General features: G+C 39.2%; 1 protein-coding gene across 6 annotated transcripts in view; it reads right to left on the bottom strand.

Annotated features, from left to right (window-relative positions):
- Positions 1-4,073: 4,073 nt before the first annotated feature.
- P4HA2 (prolyl 4-hydroxylase subunit alpha 2) overlaps positions 4,074-21,848 on the bottom strand; it is a 51,816-nt gene continuing 34,041 nt past the window's right edge. For 5 of the 6 annotated variants that reach the window (XM_007439399.4, XM_007439400.4, XM_007439398.4 and 2 more), the window contains 7 exons: positions 18,240-18,310; positions 17,182-17,281; positions 15,790-15,843; positions 9,328-9,393; positions 7,441-7,509; positions 5,924-6,020; positions 4,074-4,169 (listed from right to left, as the gene is read on the bottom strand). In XM_007439399.4, the coding sequence (XP_007439461.1) occupies positions 4,099-4,169; positions 5,924-6,020; positions 7,441-7,509; positions 9,328-9,393; positions 15,790-15,843; positions 17,182-17,281; positions 18,240-18,310 (528 nt within the window). In that variant the 3' untranslated portion in view covers positions 4,074-4,098. Of the gene's footprint in view, positions 4,170-5,923; positions 6,021-7,440; positions 7,510-9,327; positions 9,394-9,459; positions 9,520-15,789; positions 15,844-17,181; positions 17,282-18,239; positions 18,311-21,848 lie in introns of all 6 variants that reach the window. The other variant, XM_088133736.1, reaches the window with a different exon arrangement.

Genomic DNA, 21,848 nt, shown 5'->3' with positions numbered 1-21,848 from the left:
AATGTTGTTGAAGTGGGATACAAGAACTCTATGCCCAAACTAGCCGAAGTATTTCACCTTGCTGTGTTGTCATTCTGCTTTTTAAGCCAAAGTTTCTACCTTAGCACAGGCGTTCTCAAATTGCAGTTCACGATGCCTTTGGGGGTTGTGAGCCAATCTCTCTTGCTCTGCCTGGATTCCACCAAACGGCTGGTGCGAGACTGGGCTGTGTGTGTGATGCAGGCACCGGGGCTCTCCTTCAACAGCCTTTGTGCTCTCAGCAATGGCTCATAAGTGCCACCCATGAAGACCTGGCCAGGATGGAGGTATTCCTGTCTAGTACCACCTTCCCTTTCTTCCAGGGGTGGCTGCATGCTGTGTCCTGGCACTGAGCCTGCATGTCCACTCCAGGCCACCCCAGCACTGCAACTCCTGTACTTCATGTAGGAACATGACATTCCCCAGGGCTGTTGCAAGAGCCATTGCTGAGAGCACAAAGTTGTCAAAGGAGTCCTGAACGCCTAGCTTGCACATATGCAGATGGATGCCTGCCAGCTGGCTTGTCCAGCTTGTGCAGTCTGGCAATTTTATTCATGGGAAGGAGAGGGTTGGTAGTGTCAAATAAATGCATTTATTATTTTAGGGATCATGGCTCAAGGAAGTTTGAGGGCAGCATTTTCTCTTGCACAAGAGTTTGTATGAACCCAGCCAATGATACTTTCTTCAATAAATCACAGTTAAGCAAAGCTCGATTCAATGGGTGTGTCCCAACCCTTTGAACACAAAAGGATACCCACCCGCTGACTGGTATTATTTTTAATAGAATATTAAAATATTAATCAGCTTCTTCCTAAAGATTCCATGATCTGCAGGTTTCATCATGAATTCAAAGTAACTTAACAGATAATTAACTTAGAGCATTCCCCTCATTGTATGCATGTCATGAGCAGGGATGCCGAGATTTCCCCCATTTGAGATCAGGGGAAAGGAGCCAGGGCTTCTTAGCTGTGGCCCTCACCCCCTGGAACAGTCTTTCCCTGCAGATCTGTCGAGTGCCCTCTCTCAGGAAGGTCACACTGGTTGGAGCAGATGGGAGCTGAGTGTCCAAAAACATATGGACGGCTATATCAATCATATGGACAGCCATAACAAATAATAATCAAGTTATTATTCAGATAAGACTTCCTACATTTTGTTAACTGAAAAAGTAAGTCATATGTTTCTCATAATTAAAAATGTAGTAATATGCATGTACATAAAGCCACAACTGTCTCCAAGAGAAATTTTTACAAACGTTTGTATTCTCTTTTCTCGTATGCTCCAAGTATTTTCTAGGAACCAAGGAGTACAGAATAGTGGAATTGCCAGCTAATCATTATTCTTAGCAATGGTTTGAACCATGGTACAATTTAGATGTTCTTATTTTCCACATAAGGGCATTTCAAAAGTCTGTGACTTGAACATGTGCTTATGGATCCAAAGCAACTTTACTTTATGGTTTTTGTGTTCGCCTTAGGCTGCACGCACATTGCACTCACAGCAATGACATTATTTCATTTGCTTTTGCAACTTTTTTCAAAACAGCTATAACACAATGGAATTATGTAGACAGCCAGATATCACAAAAATTCAGTCTGACTCATCCTATAATTCTTGAGAGAATGAGAGTTCTTTAGAGATAATCCACTTCCAGGGAAGAAATGGCGAACTAGACTCCTCCGCTAAAAGCAGAGCCAATGACTGCAGCAGAATGAAGAATATTACTTTTGGATATTGCTTTTTAACATTTTTCAGTTATTGGGAACCTTTGGATTGGCAGGTTTTACAGCACTAGGTAATTTTCCTTCAATCGTTAGTGAAAGAAGTTTTAAATACAAGTTTAAGGACTTAATTTTTTTTCTTTTGGAATAAACAGCAAATGGGTGATTAGAATTTTGATTTTGGAAAGTTACAAATGGACTAAGGGTCCAGATGGATTTGAAATAAGATTTTGGAATTAATTATAAGAATCCTTCCTGTGGGAAAATGCTTTTGTTTTGAATTCTCTTTAAAAAAAAAAAAAAAAGATAGGATGAGACTTTGAAGGTTGGACACTAGAGGGAACCAGAAGGAACTAAAGATTACAATTAAAGGAGAAGAACACTTAAATTTGACTTACTAATACAGAATGGACCAAAATATTTTAACATTGAAGGATATTTTTGAACAATGGAGCCTGAAGTTAATTTTAAGAGTGTCTGCCTCTATAGATAGACTATGTTTAAAAGATGTTATGGAAGAGGAACAGGTTTTATCTGACAAAATTGAGACTGATCTGAAAGTGGATTTAAAAATGACAGGCTACAAGAATGACATGGAAAAAGATTTCACACTGGACATACAAAAGAAAATGGCTGATGTCTTAATAATTAAAAGGGATATACAAATAACAAACCAACAGAGTGACCTGGATAGTTTTCCTATATTGGATTTACAAAAGAGATTGTTAAAACTTTGAAGAATTTTGTGAGAAGGGACAAATAAAAAATGAAAAAAAAAATCAAGTTCTAGGACATTATTTGAAGGGACTAAAGATCAAGATCATTAAAAGTAAAAGAAAGGAATATAAAGTTGGTTTATCTGATCAAGGTTAAAATGGATATGTTATTATCTCTGGTAACCCTTAATGGACTTTTGCTGATCAGGACTGAAACAATGAGGCTTTAAGGATTTGTTGATAGATAAGAGATGGGATATGGGAAGAAGAGATCATTCGTTTTATTTTAAGGGAAAGTGATAAATTACTAAAATTGTTTATCGTTGTTGTGATGAAGGGGGAAGTTATTTATCATTTCTTTTCTTTTTATTATATTCTTAATTTTTCTTTCTTTTCTATTTTTCTCTTTTTTCTTTTCTGCATTTTCAATTTTTTAATTTGTTTAGTTTGTATTAGTTTTTACGTTTTTAATTGTAATTTTCAATAAAATTACTATTAAAAAAAAGAGATAATCCATTTCCTATTAAATAAAATGTCCACATGACTGAAGACAAGGATGGTTGCATTAGTGATCCATGGCCATGTAAGCATCTTTTTCCACCCAGAGGACACCAGAGGTGTCTTTTTATTATTGTTTTTGGCAATGGGGAGATTAAGGAAATGATACCATCATGACATCATGCAAGTGAGTGGGATTGGTTTTGTTCTGGATGTTTAATGTATGCAAGTGTCTGTGTTTCAGTTTTATTTTGCACTTAGCAAATGGGCAGATTGGAAGAAGGGGGTTCAAAGCTGTCTTGTGACTCATGGGGTACAGGTGGCTCATTTCCACCTTCCTCCAAGGGAACCTCTGCCCTATATCCCTGGCATGAATCTCCTCCCTCTCCTTCAGAGACAGCAGTGTTCTAGCTGGGGAGAGGAACCTGCTGAGTTCTCTCTTCATTGCCTAGTTATGGTTTTTTCCATTGTGAAATACAATTCCTGCAGTTGAATTTTTGTGTCTACCTTCAGTTTAGCCACAGGGGAAAAATCAACAAATATACATGATACACCTCCCACAGCACATGATTTAAAGCCTACTGAGCCATTGCTGTGCACATTAATCTGAAGCCAAGATTTTCAAGTTGTTCCCCTAAATGAGATTTCTTCTTCCCGATTCTGCAGCAAATGAGATTTGTAGCCATTATGATGCTCAGGTCACCTTCACTTCCTCTTCCCCACTTATAGCCAGTGGTTTGGGAATGATCAAATGGAAATATCTCAATGTTTGCCACAAATTAAGCACACACGACACATGTGGCTTCTTTTAAAAAAGTTTTATGTATTTTTTTAATGTAAGTTGTACACCCTAGAAAATACAATTATATTTTTTAAAGGTACATTTTGAAAAAAGTGTTCCGTGACCAATCTGTAACATATCACACTGCTGGATGTTGCAGAAACTGAAGAGAGAAGGGAAATGACAGTGTCAATAATATAAGCACATAGCACCAGCTGTCCTCTTTCCTTGTCAGATGCTGCCATTCTTCAATAAATAATGCCATCGTTTTCCTTAGTAGAATAGGAGTCATTTCTTAGAAATGAACTGAACAATGCACAAGGATGTCAGCAGAGGAGGAAAAAAAAAAATGGTTGGGCTGGTTTCAGTCCACTTCTGTTGTACCACATGGTCTTAAAAATTCATTCCCTCTTTCATGAAACCATTTGTTTGATACTGTTAAAAAAATGGTAAGGATTGTTACATTTATTCATTTATATAAAAGTCTAAGCATCTTCAACTCTAAAAATGCATGAGTCCTTTAAATTATATAATAAAATAATACAGCCCATAAAGTAATAAAAATGTGGACAGCAGTTATGCAAAAGCATCAGCATGCAACTTTCCTGCACCACATTTTAAGGAATACAGTTTTATTGGACGATACATATACACATAATCCTCATATACCGTTGAGAGTAGTATTCCAATCTGCTTTAAATCTAGTTTTTGTATGTAGAGATCGTATAAATGGACCTCTCTCTTTCTAACCTTTGTCCATTATCCTCACATGATGAACGTGTGAGTTTGGATCCTTGGAGGACAGCTTGATGTACCAATCTACCTCTTCACGGAATACTCTCCCCCCAGAGGTGAAGCGGGCCCCTACCCTCCCAATTTTTCAAAGGGTATTGAAGACTTGCTCTGCCAACTGGCATGGGGCAAGGAAAGATACAATAGACCCTGGGGATGGCTGGAGCCTTGATGATGCTCCCTGAGTTTAGTAACACCTAATTAACATCAGCCTCTTGGAAATATCATAAAGGAAGTTTTGTTTTTTAGCATATTTTAATTAATTATATTTATCTATTTTAATTAATGTTTATTCTGTTTTTACTGTAAACTGCCCAGAGTCACCCCACAGTGAGATGGGCGGTGACAAATTTAAAAAATAAATAAACAAACAAACAAACAAATAAATAAATGTATGTATGTTGAATCCTTGAGGAGCAGTGCACAACTTGTTTCTAGCTAGGAGCTACATTTGAACTTATTTTGCCGATTTTTCCCACCCCCAAAAAAGCAGAAAGAAAAATGAGCTGTTTTTTTTTTTTAGTCCCAGTTTGTGAATGTTAGGGAAGGTTTCAAAAGGAGTGTGATTGGATTACATGTGGCCATAGAGCAGCTTTCCCCAACTTGGATAACCTACAGATGTGTGAACTTCAACTCCCAGAATTCTCAGCAATGGCACATCTGGAGAGCACGCAAGTTGAGGAAGGCTCCCCTTGAGCCCTCTAGGTAGGAGGATGCAAATGAGATCGTTTAATATTTAATACTACATCCCATGAGCAGAATGGGAGATGGATCATGAGGCTCCTACAAGTGTTGAGTTTCAGAACCATCCTTAGTCCATTCTGGCATTATTTCACTCAAGCTTTCCTGACATCCCTCTCCCTTTGCTACCACTGCTTCATGATGACTGTTCCCTTATACGCATTTCATGGCCCAACTGTATGCATATAGGTTTTCTTCCTACAAATGGTTGTGCTGAACACAAAATGCCCACTGAGAGCCAATGCCATCTGAGAAACTCTGATGGACCTGGGTGGGTGGGAATTAACAAGAGTGTTCATACAGTGAGTATTCCATATTGAATAATACCTGAATGATGCTACAGACAACTACATGGGACTCTGAACATTCAAAGGTTCTGCTGCTTAAAATTTCATTGAAATGCTATGTTTTGCCTAGCTACTCACATCCTGTCATTATTATAGCAGGTACCATTTTCTACTTTTCTTATCCTATAAATGAACATCAAAGTCACAGACATAAGCTAACAGCAAAGGAATCTTAATGTGGGAGCATAATATCCAAGAATGTGTCATAGCAATACAAAAATCCTAGACCAGAAATAATCCAGTCTTCCTTAACTGTTTGATGATCCTTAAGTCTTACTTCCCAAAAATGAAGAGATGATTTTTACTTACCCCACTTACAGCCTACTAACACTGGACATGCTGCATGTCTCGTTCGGTAATCACCTTCTCCGCTTCGGAAGAGGTTATACCAGAAAACTGCAGTCCCCTGAAAACAACAAAAGACTTTACTCATTTAAATAAATTCAGTGTTGAGTGCATTTTCATCTAACTTGTATTTTACCTGCTATAACAATTTTCTTAATACGTTGGAATATATCTACAGTATTTCCAGTTTCTACTTCCAGTGAGATTCCAATGGCAATGTATTTGAACGCAGATGGAAAGTTGAAAAAGGAAAATTGTGCCTTAACTCCTGGTAATTGCCTGGACAAGTCCCTGCAGTTTTTTGGTAGCATTTTCAAAAGTAGTTTGCCATTACCTCCTTCCTAGGGCTGAGAGAGAGTGACTGACCCAGTCACCTAGTTGGCTTTGTGCCTAAGAGGGGACTAGAACTCACAGTAAAACGGCACTAATTTGTGCTCTCTAGAAATGAAGAAATACATAACCAATTATATCAAAAATATTATTTCGTGTGAATAGCCCAAAGATCTTGCAGGTTTTCTATTAATTAGAATCAAAGTTGCAGCTAATTTGTAAAAAGATTTTTTAAACCTGCAAAGATATGGGGAACATGCATATTACTGCACATGTATTAACTACATTAACTACAAATAGAAACAACTTGAACCAAATTATTGATCATTTAAACTTCTAAATTATTCAAGCAGCAGCTTCCCTTAGAACAAAAGGCTCTCCATTCCAGGAGTTATGCTGAACACGGTACTATCAACTGCAGAAGAAAAAGCATGTTTTCTTTGGGGAAAAGTTAATAAAGGATCCTGCTGGCCCTTTAAACCAGCATAATATCAATATTCATACAAAGAGGAACTCAGGAAACAACACTACTCTTTATTGTCTGAAGAGAAATGCATGTATAGCAAACAACAATATCTTCTGGATGCAGGTCACATTGAGTTCAGTGGGACGCAAATGCATCCCTTTAAATTTCTACTGAAAAGTATGTCAAACTGGCTGGATTCACTTGTTATGCTAATAAGCTATGGTATGTTATGTAAGACCCATTGCAAATATGGTTTATAAACTTCTAATCTGCTTGAGGACTGGGGGGCAGTGGGACAGAGCTGGCATGTAGCAAAGAGAAGAGGTAGGAGAAGTCCTGTTCTCTTATTGGGAAATAAAGTTGTATGAAGCCCTTCAATCAAACAAATGCCTATCAAGCTCTTTAAATACACATTATAAAACTCTTTCAGGCAAAGACTGATTTAAAATTCTGTTTAATACAGGGAAAGGTTGTCTGAGTAAGACTCAGCAAAAACTGGTGCTGCCCTACTGGAATGTCCTCACCAATGGATAGCAACCAAAAATATCTCACTGCCAGAATCTTGTCATCCTGAATGATTAACTGAACAGAAATGGCGTAGACTGGATCAAATCTAAGGAAATAGAGCTGGTTTTATCACCCTTCTAGTGGGAAAGCATTTGTTATAGACAAGGACGGATATTACCTTTTTGGGCCAAATTGCAGCTCCAAAATCTGGGAAAACTGTTGCACCTCCTGCTTCAACATCACTCATCTGAGAAGGGGAAAAAAGCCACCCATAAATCGCTGTAAGATTCAGCATTAATAATAAGATATTCTGCTTATTTCTAGATCAACTCTCTTCTTACCCAGCAAGGGTTTGCATCCTTTTGCAGGATAAAGGCCATGTTCTAAGAAGTGGGTGAGGCCAGGATAAAACCTAAATTTGATTCAATTTACACCAAAATGTGAACTCCATTAAGTACAGATAATATGACTACTCTTCAAATATTTCATAATAAATTTCCCCCTTCTGTCACATTAGAAATCTACAATACTGCAGCAACCCCTGGAGGGGCTCTGGGAGCTATATTCAGAGTTTTGAAGGAGGGCCCCTGACACCATTAACAGAGAGATAGAGACTGTGGACACAGATTTTTAGGAATAAAAAATCCAACAGGAACATATGCATTAAAAAAAATAGCCAGTCATTTTTTTAAATATAAGAGAGAAATAACTGACTCAGGATTGGTATAAAAACAGTTTGATCACAATTGGGACTACAATAACGGCGCAAACTTATCTCTTCTGAATATTCCTCTATGCGAGAAAAGACCACAGTCCTCTGGCCAATGGATTTGTTTAGCAAATTGAAAAACTGCCTTAGCACTGATGATGTTGCTTAATTCTGTGCATCTCTGAGCAATCTCTTTATGAATTTGAAACACTGCAATGAAACTAACACAGCTTTATTTTGGTGCTATGAAGTAGCCATGGATACCACAGAACACAAGCACTTCAATCATATATAGTGTCTTTAATTAAGAGGAATTGTTACTTTCATGTAATGGATCTGATTCTAAATTGTGTTGCTTTTCATACAAGAGAGTAGCAAAGTCCATGAACTTCCTGCTCTATCTGCATAACGCAGCCAACTCTGTTTCCCAGCAACTCCAGTACTAACCCCAAGTGATACAGGGGGCCACAGTAGAAAGGGAGGAGCAAGAAAATCACATTCTATAACTTAGATTTTGTTCCACTGATGGATCCAAACTACCATGTTTTAATTTAGGGACAAGGCACCTCTAAAGATATGCAATCATTATACGGGACATGGAATTTTGCTAATTTCAGGAAGAAATTCAAACCCTGACATGATAACTGAAAGTGAAATACCTTAATTCTTTCTGGTTCCATTCCAATTTGGAGATTCTACTAAATTCCCTTATCATGGTCATTTTTAAACATAGGTGCCTACATGTACCTTCCAGTTAAAATGACAAAATACGACTACAGTTGATGTTGGCAACAGCAAGCAGAGAGAAAGATATCAGCAATCCTTTCTCTAGATCAACAATCTATAAATTGTTGATGGTTAATGAATGCCCAGTAGGTTTAATGATACATTACATAATTGCTAGATTGCAGACTAGAAGTGATATGCTAATGAACTAGTAATGGTCATAGCAACTGCACTGCAGGCACACCTCTGGAGTAAACTAATGCTTTTTATTAGCCACTTTTCAAGAAGTTTCCTACAAATTCGAGAGCCTGGTTGAAAGAGCTGCAAAATCTAACGCTTTCAGGTTGTGGCAAGTAAAGTGAGAACAGATTCTATGGCTGCACAAATAATAATGATTGAAGGTGTTCCCGAATCAGTTCTCATAAAAGTTCCATTGTTAAAAATGTACTTTAGTCACCCATTTCATTGGCACAATTATGCCAGACTTCATCTCCACAGATACTACGACTCCATGTAATGCTGGATCAACAAACTCTAAAAAATATCATGCAATCAGTTTCACTTAAGATGACAACATGAAAAAAGGCAAGCCTTACTCCACATGTCCAAGACTGCTCATATAGTACTTACATAATTCAAAAAAGTGGCCAAACGATTCCCAGTCCCTAAACGCTTGAAAACATCAGGTTCATCTTTCTACAAAATTAAATAAAAGTAAACTGCAAACTTCAGGTACGTAGACAAGAACACAGAGGTACTTACATAGTTAAGAAATGTTGCTAGCCTATTTCCTTCCGTTTTGAGCGTGCTGTCAAAGGGTCGCTGAAACAAACAACAACTTTAACCCAACTTCCAAATTGGTTGCATGTTTGTAGCTTTGGAAACAGGACGTGGAGATTGCCTATGCATCTAAGTGGAACCAAGGCCCCCCCAGTTGTCCCATTGGACTTTTTTCAGGTACATATAAGCAGGGCTGCAGGCTTAAGTCAAAGTCTCAGAGGCAGTAGCATATTAACTCAACATACTGAACAACACTTCTGCAAAGGTAACACATAGCTTGGTCCACACATTGTGCTAAGCCATAGCTTGTTTACCCATGGCTTTCTGAATAAATCACAACTGAGATTGTATGATATGCTAAGCCAAAGTTACAAACCACCATGGCTGGCTACACACAACATGCTTAGCCAAAAATAAACAAACCACACTTTGGTTTGGCACAGAGATCTCAGTGTATCATTCCATGACCAAACAAGAGTTGCAGTACATCAGAGATGCTGGCAGCTTCTTTTTCTGCTATTGGATTAGTACCTTTGGTAAACTCGTGGCTGAATGGGCCACTCCTTGCACTATAAAAAGGGAAAGGGCACCTTCCAGCAAGGGAAATCAAAGTGCCAGTTCCCCTTTATCATCAGCAGGCAAGAACTAAAGAGTCTGACAGGAACATTCTCTGCTACTAAATCCCAAGTAGCAATAGAGCAACTTTTCTTATCTTTGCATTTGGAGATAATAGATGTAAGAGCAACAAACATTTTTCCACTAAAACTGTGGTTCTTTCAGAGCCTTTACTGATGTTTTGCTGTGATTGATTACAAAAGCAATAATGCTTTCAGCAAAGAAAATGCTGTTTTTCTGGAACTGCAATGAGGAACTGTTACTGGAAAATACTGTTAGCTTTCCTTAATATTCATTTAGACCATGCAAGAGCAAAGCTTTGGACAGGACCAGTTTCATTCATCTTCCTCTCAGAGGCCTGAGATGATTTAGGAATCTTCCTCTCTCAGAGGCCTGAGGTGATTTAGGAAACTATTAAAAAGTGATCCACAAAGTATTCAAGTTTGAGAAAAGAGGGGAAAACATTAAACAAGACTATATAGTCAGTTACAGTATTTAGACTTGGCACATTTAGCTTAAAAGGCCCAGATTTCAATTTAAAAAACAATATTTAAAAACTTCACTGGTTTCACTGGCTTTGAATGAAATGTTTCTGACAGACAAGGCTGTGTTACATGTACTATTAATACACAGATTAAATGCATCATGCAGATTAAATCTGTATACAGATTTAGATCTATTTTCAATTTCCATTTTAGTGATATGATCTCCAGTTCGAACAAAATTGTAAAATATAGAATCTGCAGATTAACTACATTCTCTTTTTGCCTATTTTTGGTCTGCTCTATGCATTTACAGACACATCTAAAAAAAAAAAAAGTCTGGATTTTTTGTCCTTTTTCTCAATATAGAGGTAAGGGGTAGATTTTACTCCCCTTCTCCCGCTACTAATGCTGTAAAAACTACTGCTATCTGAGTGGCAGTATGAAATATTTACTTCTGGAAAAGTAAAAACCTCATGCATTACCAAGTTCAATTAAGATAAGGGCAGGGCAAAAAAGAGAGAGAGAGGGAGGGAGGGAGGGAAGGAACAGTTGAACAAAGCTATAGAGTGGCCTATAGCATTAGGAAGGAGATAACAAATGATACATTTGTTTGATACAAATGATACATTTAGCATGATACAAAGATCTATGGTGCTATATAGTGAATAGGAAGAATAAGAATGCATAATAAAGGATATAGGAAAAAAGAGAATCATGTACTACAGAATAAGGCAATGTGGAGAAAAAATGTATAGGGAGCTGAGAGATTGTGTCTAAAACCAAAAAGAAGAGCAACTGAAACATCAATAAATTTGTGACATCATGGCAAATAGATGCCACAGGAATCCCCAAACTTTTTGATTTGGTTATCACACCTGGAACTTTGATGTAATTACGGGTGAGAGTGCTGACCTGGCATGCATAACTGAGACCTGGGTGGGCCTGGGGGTGGGGTTTTCCCCTCTTGGAAATATGCCCACCTGGGTTTCAGGTTTGGCACCAGCTGTGACCCCAGGGAAGTGGGGGTGGGGCGGCTATCATCATCTGCGAGTCATTGAGGGCTCTTAGAGGCTTTGCCCTGCAGACAACTGGATGTGAGACCCTCTGGCTTAAGCTCGGCCTTCGGGAACAGTTGGGATTATTGCTGGTGTACTGCCCTCCCTCATCCCTGCTTGAGCTGCTGGATTCCATTGCCAGATTAGTGGTGGAGTCCCTGAGGCTGATGGTCCTTGAGGACTTTAACTTGCCACCTGGTTGAGTTTGGGGCTGCTCAGGAGTTCATGGCCTCCATGGCAACCATGGACCTGTCCCAAATGATAGAAGGCCCGACACATTCTGGATGTCACACACTACATCTGGTTTTTGTCTCGGGGCAGTTGTAACGTGATCTGGCATTGGAGGACATCACCATCAGTCCATTGCCATGGACAGATCACTCTTTGGTTGCCCCCCAACTCATTGGGACCATCCACCTCCGCAGGGAGACAGGGCCTATTTGGCCGGCCCGCCCCAGGCAACTGATGGACCCTGTTGGGTTCCAGAGGGAGCTTGGAGTTTTTCCTGAGGACCTGTCAAGCAGTTCATGTGAGGGGTGCCTCAGGGCTTGATGCTCTCCCCTCTCCTGTTCAACATCTACATGAAACTACTGGGTGAGGTCATCCGCCAGTTTGGGGCGCAGTATCACCAGTATGCTGATGATACCCAGCTCTACATCTCAACCACAAGCAGCACAGGTGAAGCTGTCAACGTCTTGACCCAGTGTCTGGAGGCTGTTCGGGTCTGGATGGGGTAGAACAGTCTTTGGCTCAATCCTAACAAGACCAAGTGGCTGTGGCTGTTTGGATCCCCTAAGTTGGAGACATCACCATCCTTAGTTTTGGATGGGGCTGCACTTCCACAGTCAAGACTAGTGTGCAACTTTGGGGTCCTTGTACACCAGTTGCACCATTTCCTTGATCAGGTGGTCCTTCAGACAATCACTCATGCCCTGGTCACCTCACACTAGGATTATTGCAATCACTCTACATGGGGCTGCTCTTCAAGACCACCCAGAAGGTACAGCTGGTTCAAAATGCAGCAGCGCCAGCAGTAATGAGCACTTCTCAGTGTGCCCATGTGTCACCACTGCTACACGAGCTGCATAGGCTGCCAGTTGGTTCCGAGTGCAATTCAAGGTGCTGGTTATTATCTATAAAGGCCTGTATGGCATAGGGCCTAGACACCTGAGAAACCACTTATCTCCAATCGTTTCTGCCTGCCCAGTGTGTTCCAACAGAGTGCTTATGCTCCAGGTCCCCTCCATTAAATATTGCCATCTTTTAGGATCCAGGAAGCATGCCTTATCTGTTGCAGCCCCGACCCTTTGGAGCAGCCTCCCCCCAGAGATAAGGATGGCACCCTCTCTCCTGGGGTTCTGGAAAGCCTTGAAAACCTGCCTCTGGTCCCAGGCCTGGGGTTGATGTTCATCATTGTTTAATGGCCCCTGTTTTGTTTTGTGGATTTTGTTAGCAGAGTATTTTAATCTGGGTTGCCCGTTGATTTAATGTTTCTTGCTGTTTTTATGGGCTTTTTTTTTAGTTCTGTACACTGCCCAGAGTCCACTGGAGTTGGGTGGCTAATACACTTCAATCAGTCAATCAATCAACAGCTATACAACTGTTTCATAAACTTTAATCACTGTAAAGTAACAGCAAATGGATTCAAGTTATAACCTGTGCTATATACAGAGCCTGGAGGACCAATCCAAATCCGTAAGAAATCCAGCTGTTAACTTTCCACAACTTTGGCTGCTGACAACTACATTCCAAGCATTATATATCATCCAAAAATAAATATCTTGTTGGTTGTTTTGTTGCCTCTCTTACACAAATCAGCATCAGTGAAGAAGCTTTAAGTGTGCACTGATTTATAATGACAGAGATTTGACCTGACAGAGATGCAATCAGGTTGATACTTGCCGTTGCCCCCACCTTTGGAATATTCTCCCCCCAGAGGTGTGGCAGGCCCCTACCCTCCCGGTTTTCTGGAAAGGACTTAAGACCTGGCTCTGCCAGCTTGCATGTAGTGATAAGAGTTTTAATCAATCCTGGGGGTGGCTGATGCCCTGATGTCACTCCCTGAACTATTCACCAATTCCATCATTCTTGGAATTTATTTATTACATATTTAAGACTGTTTTCATATTGTATTTTAATTGGTTTTATCTCCTCTGTAAACTGCCCAAAGTCACTTTTTAACGAGATAGGCAGTGACAAATTTGATATATAAGTAAAAAATAGTTTGTCCTATCATGTCTTTATGTAGGAAGACATGATCCCACCCCCCCACCCCCAGTATTTCAACAAAGGGAAGGAGGGGAAAGAAAACAAAGTCAACAAATGGTGCTACTCTAAAAAGCTAAAATTATTACAAGACTATTTTTTACTGAGTTATGTGCTTGATCTTATTTTATTTTGACTGTATTTTTATACTGTTTTTATTGTATTTTAATTAACATTTATTGTTGTTTTATTGTGAACTGCCCAGAGTCACTTCTTTGTGAGATGGGCGGTATCTAAATTTGAAATATAAATAAATATAAATAATAATAGTTTGTAGAATGCCACAGACATAATCTTGACTTTAGCAAAGCATTTCACCAAAGTATTTAAAGATATGCTGATTGATAAGCTAATTAAATGTGGACTGGGTACACGTTTATTAAGTAGATAACACAGATGGCTTGAAAATCATACTCAGAGTATTCATCAATGGTTTATCATAAATTGGAGAGAGGTATCAAGAGGGGTACCATAAAATCAGTCCTGGAGACTCAACTCGACTCTACCTATCTAGGGCCCACACACATCCCTTTTTGGATTTTCAAACTTGGGCATAGTTTGCTGCAGGGAATGCTGAATTCTAGTAATTGTTGACCACTGGAAAAATCCCAACAGTTTAACCTTTAAACTATAGTGCAGAACCATTGAAAAAAAATTGGAACAATCCCAACAGTTTAACCTTCAAACTATATTACAGAACTATTGAGATCTAACATGATTATGCATCTGAAAGATGTTCAACTTCTCAGTTGGAACCTGAACAATATATTACATGGAATCGATGGCTACCTCTTAACTGACTTCTAAAGATGGCTGAAATGGAAATGAGATCTGATCTTATCAAGAGTTCCCTATCACCATTTGACTTTATTGGCTAACATGTTGATAGCTGGAGATAACACCACTGGAAAAAAGCTACAGCTTTGTCTCTTGATAATATTATGTTCCAGATTACAAGGGAGACATTAGGGGAAAGGTGGGCCTGTGAATGCCATCTCTTTTTCAAAATACATGAACCTTAAAGTTCTCTTCCTAAACATTGGACACAATACAGGATGTCTACAAATCACAAACTTTAATACACTTACCTCCTTTAAAAATCACTATGGTCATTTTATGTACATACATGTTTGGGAAAACTAGAATAGTCCCCTGCTATAGACAGATAATATACTTTTGCCACTAGAGGGGCATGTGAGGGGGGTATCTTTTAGGGGGGTTACTTTGCCATTGCACCCAATCTTGGCTAACCACAGCAATTCTTTGTTTATAAATGAAAGTACTTTATGGGAGGAAATCCTAATTTTTCTAATTGAGAGAAAGTAATTTAGGAAAAAAAAATACATAAATGCACATGGTGCTCTCCTTGCTCTCCATAAGATTGTTTCATCCAAACATAAATGCTTAAATATAATACATATTCTGCAAACATCACTCATACAGTATTTCATACTTTGTAAGGAAAAATTGCCTTCATGAGTATAATACCAGTACCTGTTCATAGTTGCCCAGTGGGACAAACAAAAGATGACATGGATTCCCTAAGATCTTTTTCTTTACAAAAAACAGCAGCTCTAGAATGGGGTTGAATAAATCAGTTATGGCAGTGGAAAGGGAAGGTTAACCCCACACCCAATGTCCCATTTCAATGTAACTTATTATTTTTTTTGCTAATACTGGGAGATGGTATTGGGGCAATTTAAATCAGGGTGCTCGTATAGAGTTACTTTAACTCAACCCCGATCCAAATCAGTCCCACCCTGTCCTTGTTTGTACAGAGAAAAAAAGATGTCAAAATTAACTAGGAATTTCTATCACCTCTAGTTTAGCCCTTAAAATATCAGATATGCTTAGCAATAACTGAGAAAAGTACCTAAAATATTAAATCTTACCCTCGAGAAGTCAAAATGTGGCTCATATTGTCCTCCCATGCCATAATTAGCAACCTAAATGCAGACAAAATGACAATATATTAGCAAAATAAAAGCAAAACCTTTTAAGCAAAATAAAATATGGTAATCTTTCATAACACATTTTATTTTAAAAACATCAGTATTGCATGCTGAATGTGTGTCAGTACGCTGCATATTCCTCTGCGTTGGTGAGATGTGGGCAACAATAGGTTGATTGCAAGGAAATCTACAGATTAGAGATCTTATCTTGATAGAACAGGATGAGCGTGCTTGGGATAAGACTTGGTTTGCTTGTACTTGTGGCATGCTGGTAAAATTTCCTGAAACCCTCCTTACCCATAGCAAGGAATATCGCATGTGGTATAGGTATATATGTATGTATGTATGCATGCATGATGCATGCATGCATGCAACACTAGTATGCTTGGTGCTTTAACTACTACACAGAGGATTGGTTTTATCAATCTATAATTCAGCATAGGATAATCTGAGGAAAATAGTTTTGAGAAGACTGAATTGTCCACATGGAATGACATATGAGATAGAAAAAGGAGGAAAATTCTCTATAGAGAAACTGGCTTTTTTATTCTTGAATAGTTTCACATTTTTTCTTAAGCTATGTCAAAAACAGCAATTGGAGGAGAGCTGATCACCATCTTTTTTGCAGTAGAAATTCCAGTTGTGCAGATGTCCAAAATCTCAGCTCTTTGTCCTGCTCTGTCAGCCAGAGACTGCATTATTTTTTAAATATAATTCTTCATACTAGGTGCTGGCCTAGAATCCAGGAGATCATGAGCTCTAGGCCTCCCTTAGGCATGAAAGCCAGCTGGGTAACTTTAGGCCAGTCACTCAGTCTCAGCTAAACCCACTTCACAGGGTTGTTGTGCTAGTGAAAATCGAAGGCAGGAGTATTAAGTATGTTTGCTGCCTTGAGTTGACCAAATTTTTAAAAAGTGGGATAAAAATCTAATAATAATAATAATAATAATAATAATAATAATAATAATAGTAATGATAAATACTGAAGGGAACCTATTGGATTTGAAACTGTAGACATTTTTCTGCTATTTTTTTAAAAAAATAGATAATGACCCTAAAAATGGGTGAATTTTGTGCAAGTACGGTGCCCATATAGTTAAGCTTCCTGTTAAATGTTATTGGCAGCCATTACTATTTACAGAGTTTTGAATTATAAAAATCTCAATCAAAATATGAAGATAATCTCTCCCTTTTTGGGGGTGGGTGGGATGGGGGCCTACTTTTTGTTTCATAATTTTCAGGGCATTACACATTCAACAACTTTCATGCAGTTCTGCTTCCAGAGACAGAAGGCAGGCCCTTGCCTGAAGGAAGAACCAGTAACATATTTACCTGCAATAATTCAGCTGTTTTGGTAGTTAATCCTGTAATCTGCTCCATTCGATGATTTACTTTGGCAACAACCAGGTCATCCTCTTCTTCCAGCCATGAACTTGCAGAAAAAGATTTTGTACAAGAATTTAAAACCTCAACTCACTGTGAAATTTAAAACACACATACCAACACACTTCCTTGCATAACTTCATCCATCTTTGCAAATGGGTCAACATTTATAGCACTTCTTCACAAATCAACTTTTAGGCTTTAGTCTCTAAGCAATGGCTTATATAATAACACATTTTAACTTGAAATCAAAATTGTATGTTTTAACTCATGATACATAAAATCTATCCCATAAAGTAAAAAAAAAAACAAAAAACAAGAAGAACAGCAAAAATACTAAACATTTCAATTGTTGGTCAGGTTTGAAATGAAGTACATTTCAAAGTTTTAATTCATTATCAATATACAGTGGAACCTCGGGTTACGAACACTTCTGTTCACGAACTTTTCAGGTGACAACCAGCTCCGGCCGCAAAATTTTGCTTCGGTTCGTGAACTCCACCTTGGGTTACGAACAGGATCCGCGGCCATTTTCCCTCTCGTGACCCGGTCCGTGGCCATTTTCCCGCCTGTGACACATGGCCCACAGCCATTTTCCGCCCGACACGTGATCCGCGGCCATTTTCCGCCCCTGACACGTGGTCCATGGCCATTTTCCAACCCTGACACATGGTCCGCGGCCATTTTTCCGCCCCTGACATGTGATCCATGGCCATTTTTCCGCCCCGACATGTGATCTGCGGCCATTTTTCCACCCCTGACACGTGATCCGCGGCCATTTTCCACCCCTGCCGCGTGGTCGTAGGGAGGGGGACTCTCCCTCCAAGCAATAGCCACCTCCCTGTCCTCCACGCCAGAACAGATTAACAGTAATTACATTGAACCTTATGGGAAAATTTGCTTCGGGTCGCGACCAATTCGGAATGAATTAAGTTCGTAAACCAAGGTTCCACTGTATTTGGAAGTTATTCATAAGAAAGGATGGACTTCATTCTTACACAATTTACCTTTTAGAAACCCGATAGTTGGCTACTGTTAAAACACCTGTTTTGGGGTCCCGGACTGTAGCTCTTGCCAACTGTATCAAAAGATATGTAAGATTTACTAACTCAAATAGTACCAAAAATACATGCCAAACTCATCTTGCACTATTATTCCCAACCCTTATATGCTTACATCCCACAGATTCTTTTAAAAATGATGTACAGTATTGCAGCTAGAGTTTATTCTATACAGTCTGAAAAGTGAGATACTGCATTAGTGGTAAACAAATTCATCACTGTAAAGTCTATTATATTCTTTTGACTCCTGGGGGATCAGAGGTGGGAAGAAGGTGGCTTTTCCTCAGCACACCTCAAGCTCATACTACAGTTTTTCTTGGCGGGTCGGGGCAGGACTATAGACTTTACCTCACTTGTACCATTCTTATACAGGTAGTCCTTGGTTAATGACCACTTGTTCAGGGACTGTTCGAAGTCACGACAGCACTGAATAAGGAGACTGATGACCAGTCCTCATAATTGCAGCCGTTCAGTATCCCAACGATCACATGACTGCCATTTGCGACCTTCCCTACTGGCTTCCGATAAGCAAAATCAATGGGGAAGCCAGCAGAAGGCTGCAAATGGTGATGTCGCATATAATGACCATGCAGGATTTGCTTAACAACCGTAACTGGAACTGCTGCAACTGCCATTGTAAGTTGGTGTGGTTTATGACCGTGTCGCTCAGTGATGGAATTGCCAGCCCCAATTACCATCATCAAGTGAGGACTACCTGTAATTCTGTAATTTGCTGGTATATGCTGTGGGATTCCTATCTGTTCCTCATGCTGGAGTTAAGAGGAAGATAAATTCTATGCAGGTTGGTGGTGGCAGTGAAAGTAATACAAAGCCACTGTGCCAAGGCAGGGAATCAGGCCAGAATATATGAAACAAAGAGGATTTTAGCGAGAAGAGGGTATAAAGCCCAGTATGATAAGCTGCTCTATATAAACAGCCAACAAACTTCACTTCTTTGTGTCAGAGCACTGATGATGGTACCTAGCCTGGTAATGAAATGTCTGCAGGAAGAAAACCAAGCTCAGACAGTACCACTTCCTGTGCTGAGCTGGGGCTGGGCTTCACGCTGCAGCACTGGGGCTGCTCTCTGATATACAGATACGGATACAGATAAAGATACAGATACAGATATATCAGCTTGAAGCCCAGCCCCAACCCAGCCCAGGAACACAGTGCCAAAGGGGCTTTTTGGCACGCTGTGGCTCTGGGGCTGCTTTCTGCTTTTTTTTTTTTTTGCAATGCGAAACCCAGCCCCAGGCCAATCCAGCAGCCAGGCCAGGCATGCCTCATCAGCAGTGGGAGCAAGAAGACAGCAAAGGTCAGCTGGGAAGGCAGAGCACAGGGTGGCAGGGGTCTTGAAGTGCAGGTTGGCAAGGGCAACTGCAGCTGGGACTGGGCTGGGGTGGCTGCAGCTCCCGAATCGTGGCAAGCTACCCCAGAGCCATGCAGTTCTGGGGCTGCTTACCACCCCACAAGGCAGGGTGCAGGGTGGCCAAAAGGGCAGAGATGTCAGGGAGATAGGTGGGTCAGGGGAGTTGGAGGCAGTCCCTTATCTTACTAAGGCTCAGAGCTGGGAGGTACCAAGCCCAGAATGGCTTGGATTGGGCGGGTACTCACTTAACAACCCACAATTCTTGGTTAATGACAGCAACCGGGACTGTCGGGATTGCCATCACTAAGGGATGCGGTCACATGACATCTCGCTTTATGACTGCACCACTTAGCGATGGAAATTCCAGTCCCAATTGCGGTCGTAAGTCGAGGACTACCTGTATGAAAGAGCATCTCTGAGCAAAAAAAAGGATATGCTGGGAGAAAAGAACCCACTGAAAGCTTGTCTCCTGCCAGAATTCTCCAGCATATCTAATATATTCATGCAACAGACTGCATCAATAAAGCAATGATTAGTTTTTACTTAATATCTCTGAGGATTGGCAGAATACAATGAGCAGAAAGTTAAAGTCTGAAGGAAATGGGAATGATTAGGAAGGACCTTATTAAGAGATGAGTTTGGATGAACCAATCAGGATCTGCCCCACCTCATTACCAGTCTGCCTGTAATCATAATGGTATAACTGCACCTTAATTGTTACACAAATATTTATTTAAAGCAGTGCCATTTCACTAAAATTTGTTCTATGCATTCTAATAGACAACACTCATAATTATTCTCTTTGTTAGTATTTTTCTTCCCATGTTTAATTCATTTTTTCCATATTCTTTCTTTGGTCTTTTAATCTCCCTATTAATTATCTTGTCTTGGCATGTAGCTTTTGGCACAATGAATTGCCAGATTTCTGACTCATGTGCTATTTTGTTGTAGGCTCTTGCTCCACAAATCAGGAGCAAACTCAGTTTAAGCCATTTGGATGTACAACTGAAACCAGAGATTTTCCTTTTAGGTATGATGGATAAACAGATGGAAAGGAACCATGGGAATTTATTTCTGTATATGATAACAGCAGCAAGACTTTTATATGCACAAAAATGGAAAGATTTACAAATGCCCACAGCTGAAGAATGGATAGTGAAACTAATGGAATTGGCGGAGATGGTGAAGCTGACTACTTCGATTAAAGAAAAGACATTGTCTAGCTTTGTTTCTATTTGGAAACCACTCCTGGACTTTTTACTTGAGACTCAAAAAAATGAAATTTTGATTTTGGGGTTTGATGACTGATTTATTCTATAACTACAGAAATACTTTGTATTAATCTATTTTATATTTTTTGCTGATACAGATTTATTTTGTAGCATTTTAAATATTAGAGTAAGAGTATTTTATATCTATGCCTATACCAAAGAAAGTCAGAAGTTACTTCTCTTCCGTATTTTCTTTCTTTTGCTATCTTCTTTCTTTTCCCTGATTTTTCTATATTTTATTCTTTACTGAAACTTAATAATGTTCTTGAAAAAAAAAGAAACTCAGTTTAAGCCACTAAAGTATTGCTTGAAGAGATGTAATTCTAAACTCTTTCTTATATATGTAATAATGTGGTTGTATTTGTCATTTTTAATTGCCTTAAAGAACAAAGAAATTAAAATGAAATATCCATATTAATTAGCAGCAAGTTATCTCCCCTCTTCTCAGTTTGGAGTCGGAATAGCAAATATGAGCATTGCTGAAGCTAAGCTTAAAAAAGAACAAATCACTCATGTTGGTTACAATTTCATGTTTTGTTTTGTCTTGTTTTTGTCCAAATCCTGGGCATAAATTCAGACCACCAAGAACTGATCTGAAAAACTCTTAGTCTGATAGGGAAACTCAGGAATACGTATATATGATCTATGACAGTAACAAACTAGGCAAATTCTTATTTCAAACTTTTTAACATCACAGCATGGATTATTTCTTTTGATTGCTGGTAGAACGTTACACTACAGCAATGTTAGCCCATTCATTCATTCATTCATTCATTCATTCATTCATTCATTCATTCATTTTAATTTCTATAGCCACCCATCTCAACCAAGTGATTCTGGGCGGCAAACAATCATGAAAACAGTTTTAAAAAGTACAATACAGCACAAAATAAATATATATGGCAGCCGAAA

Source organism: Python bivittatus, unplaced genomic scaffold (assembly GCF_059951505.1).
Source record: "Python bivittatus isolate LINGU-HERP-01145 unplaced genomic scaffold, Pbiv_v1 ctg000080_np1212, whole genome shotgun sequence".
NCBI lineage: Eukaryota > Metazoa > Chordata > Lepidosauria > Squamata > Pythonidae > Python > Python bivittatus.
The sequence above is the reverse complement of the archived record's forward strand: the minus strand, read 5'-3'. Positions and strand labels throughout refer to the sequence as shown.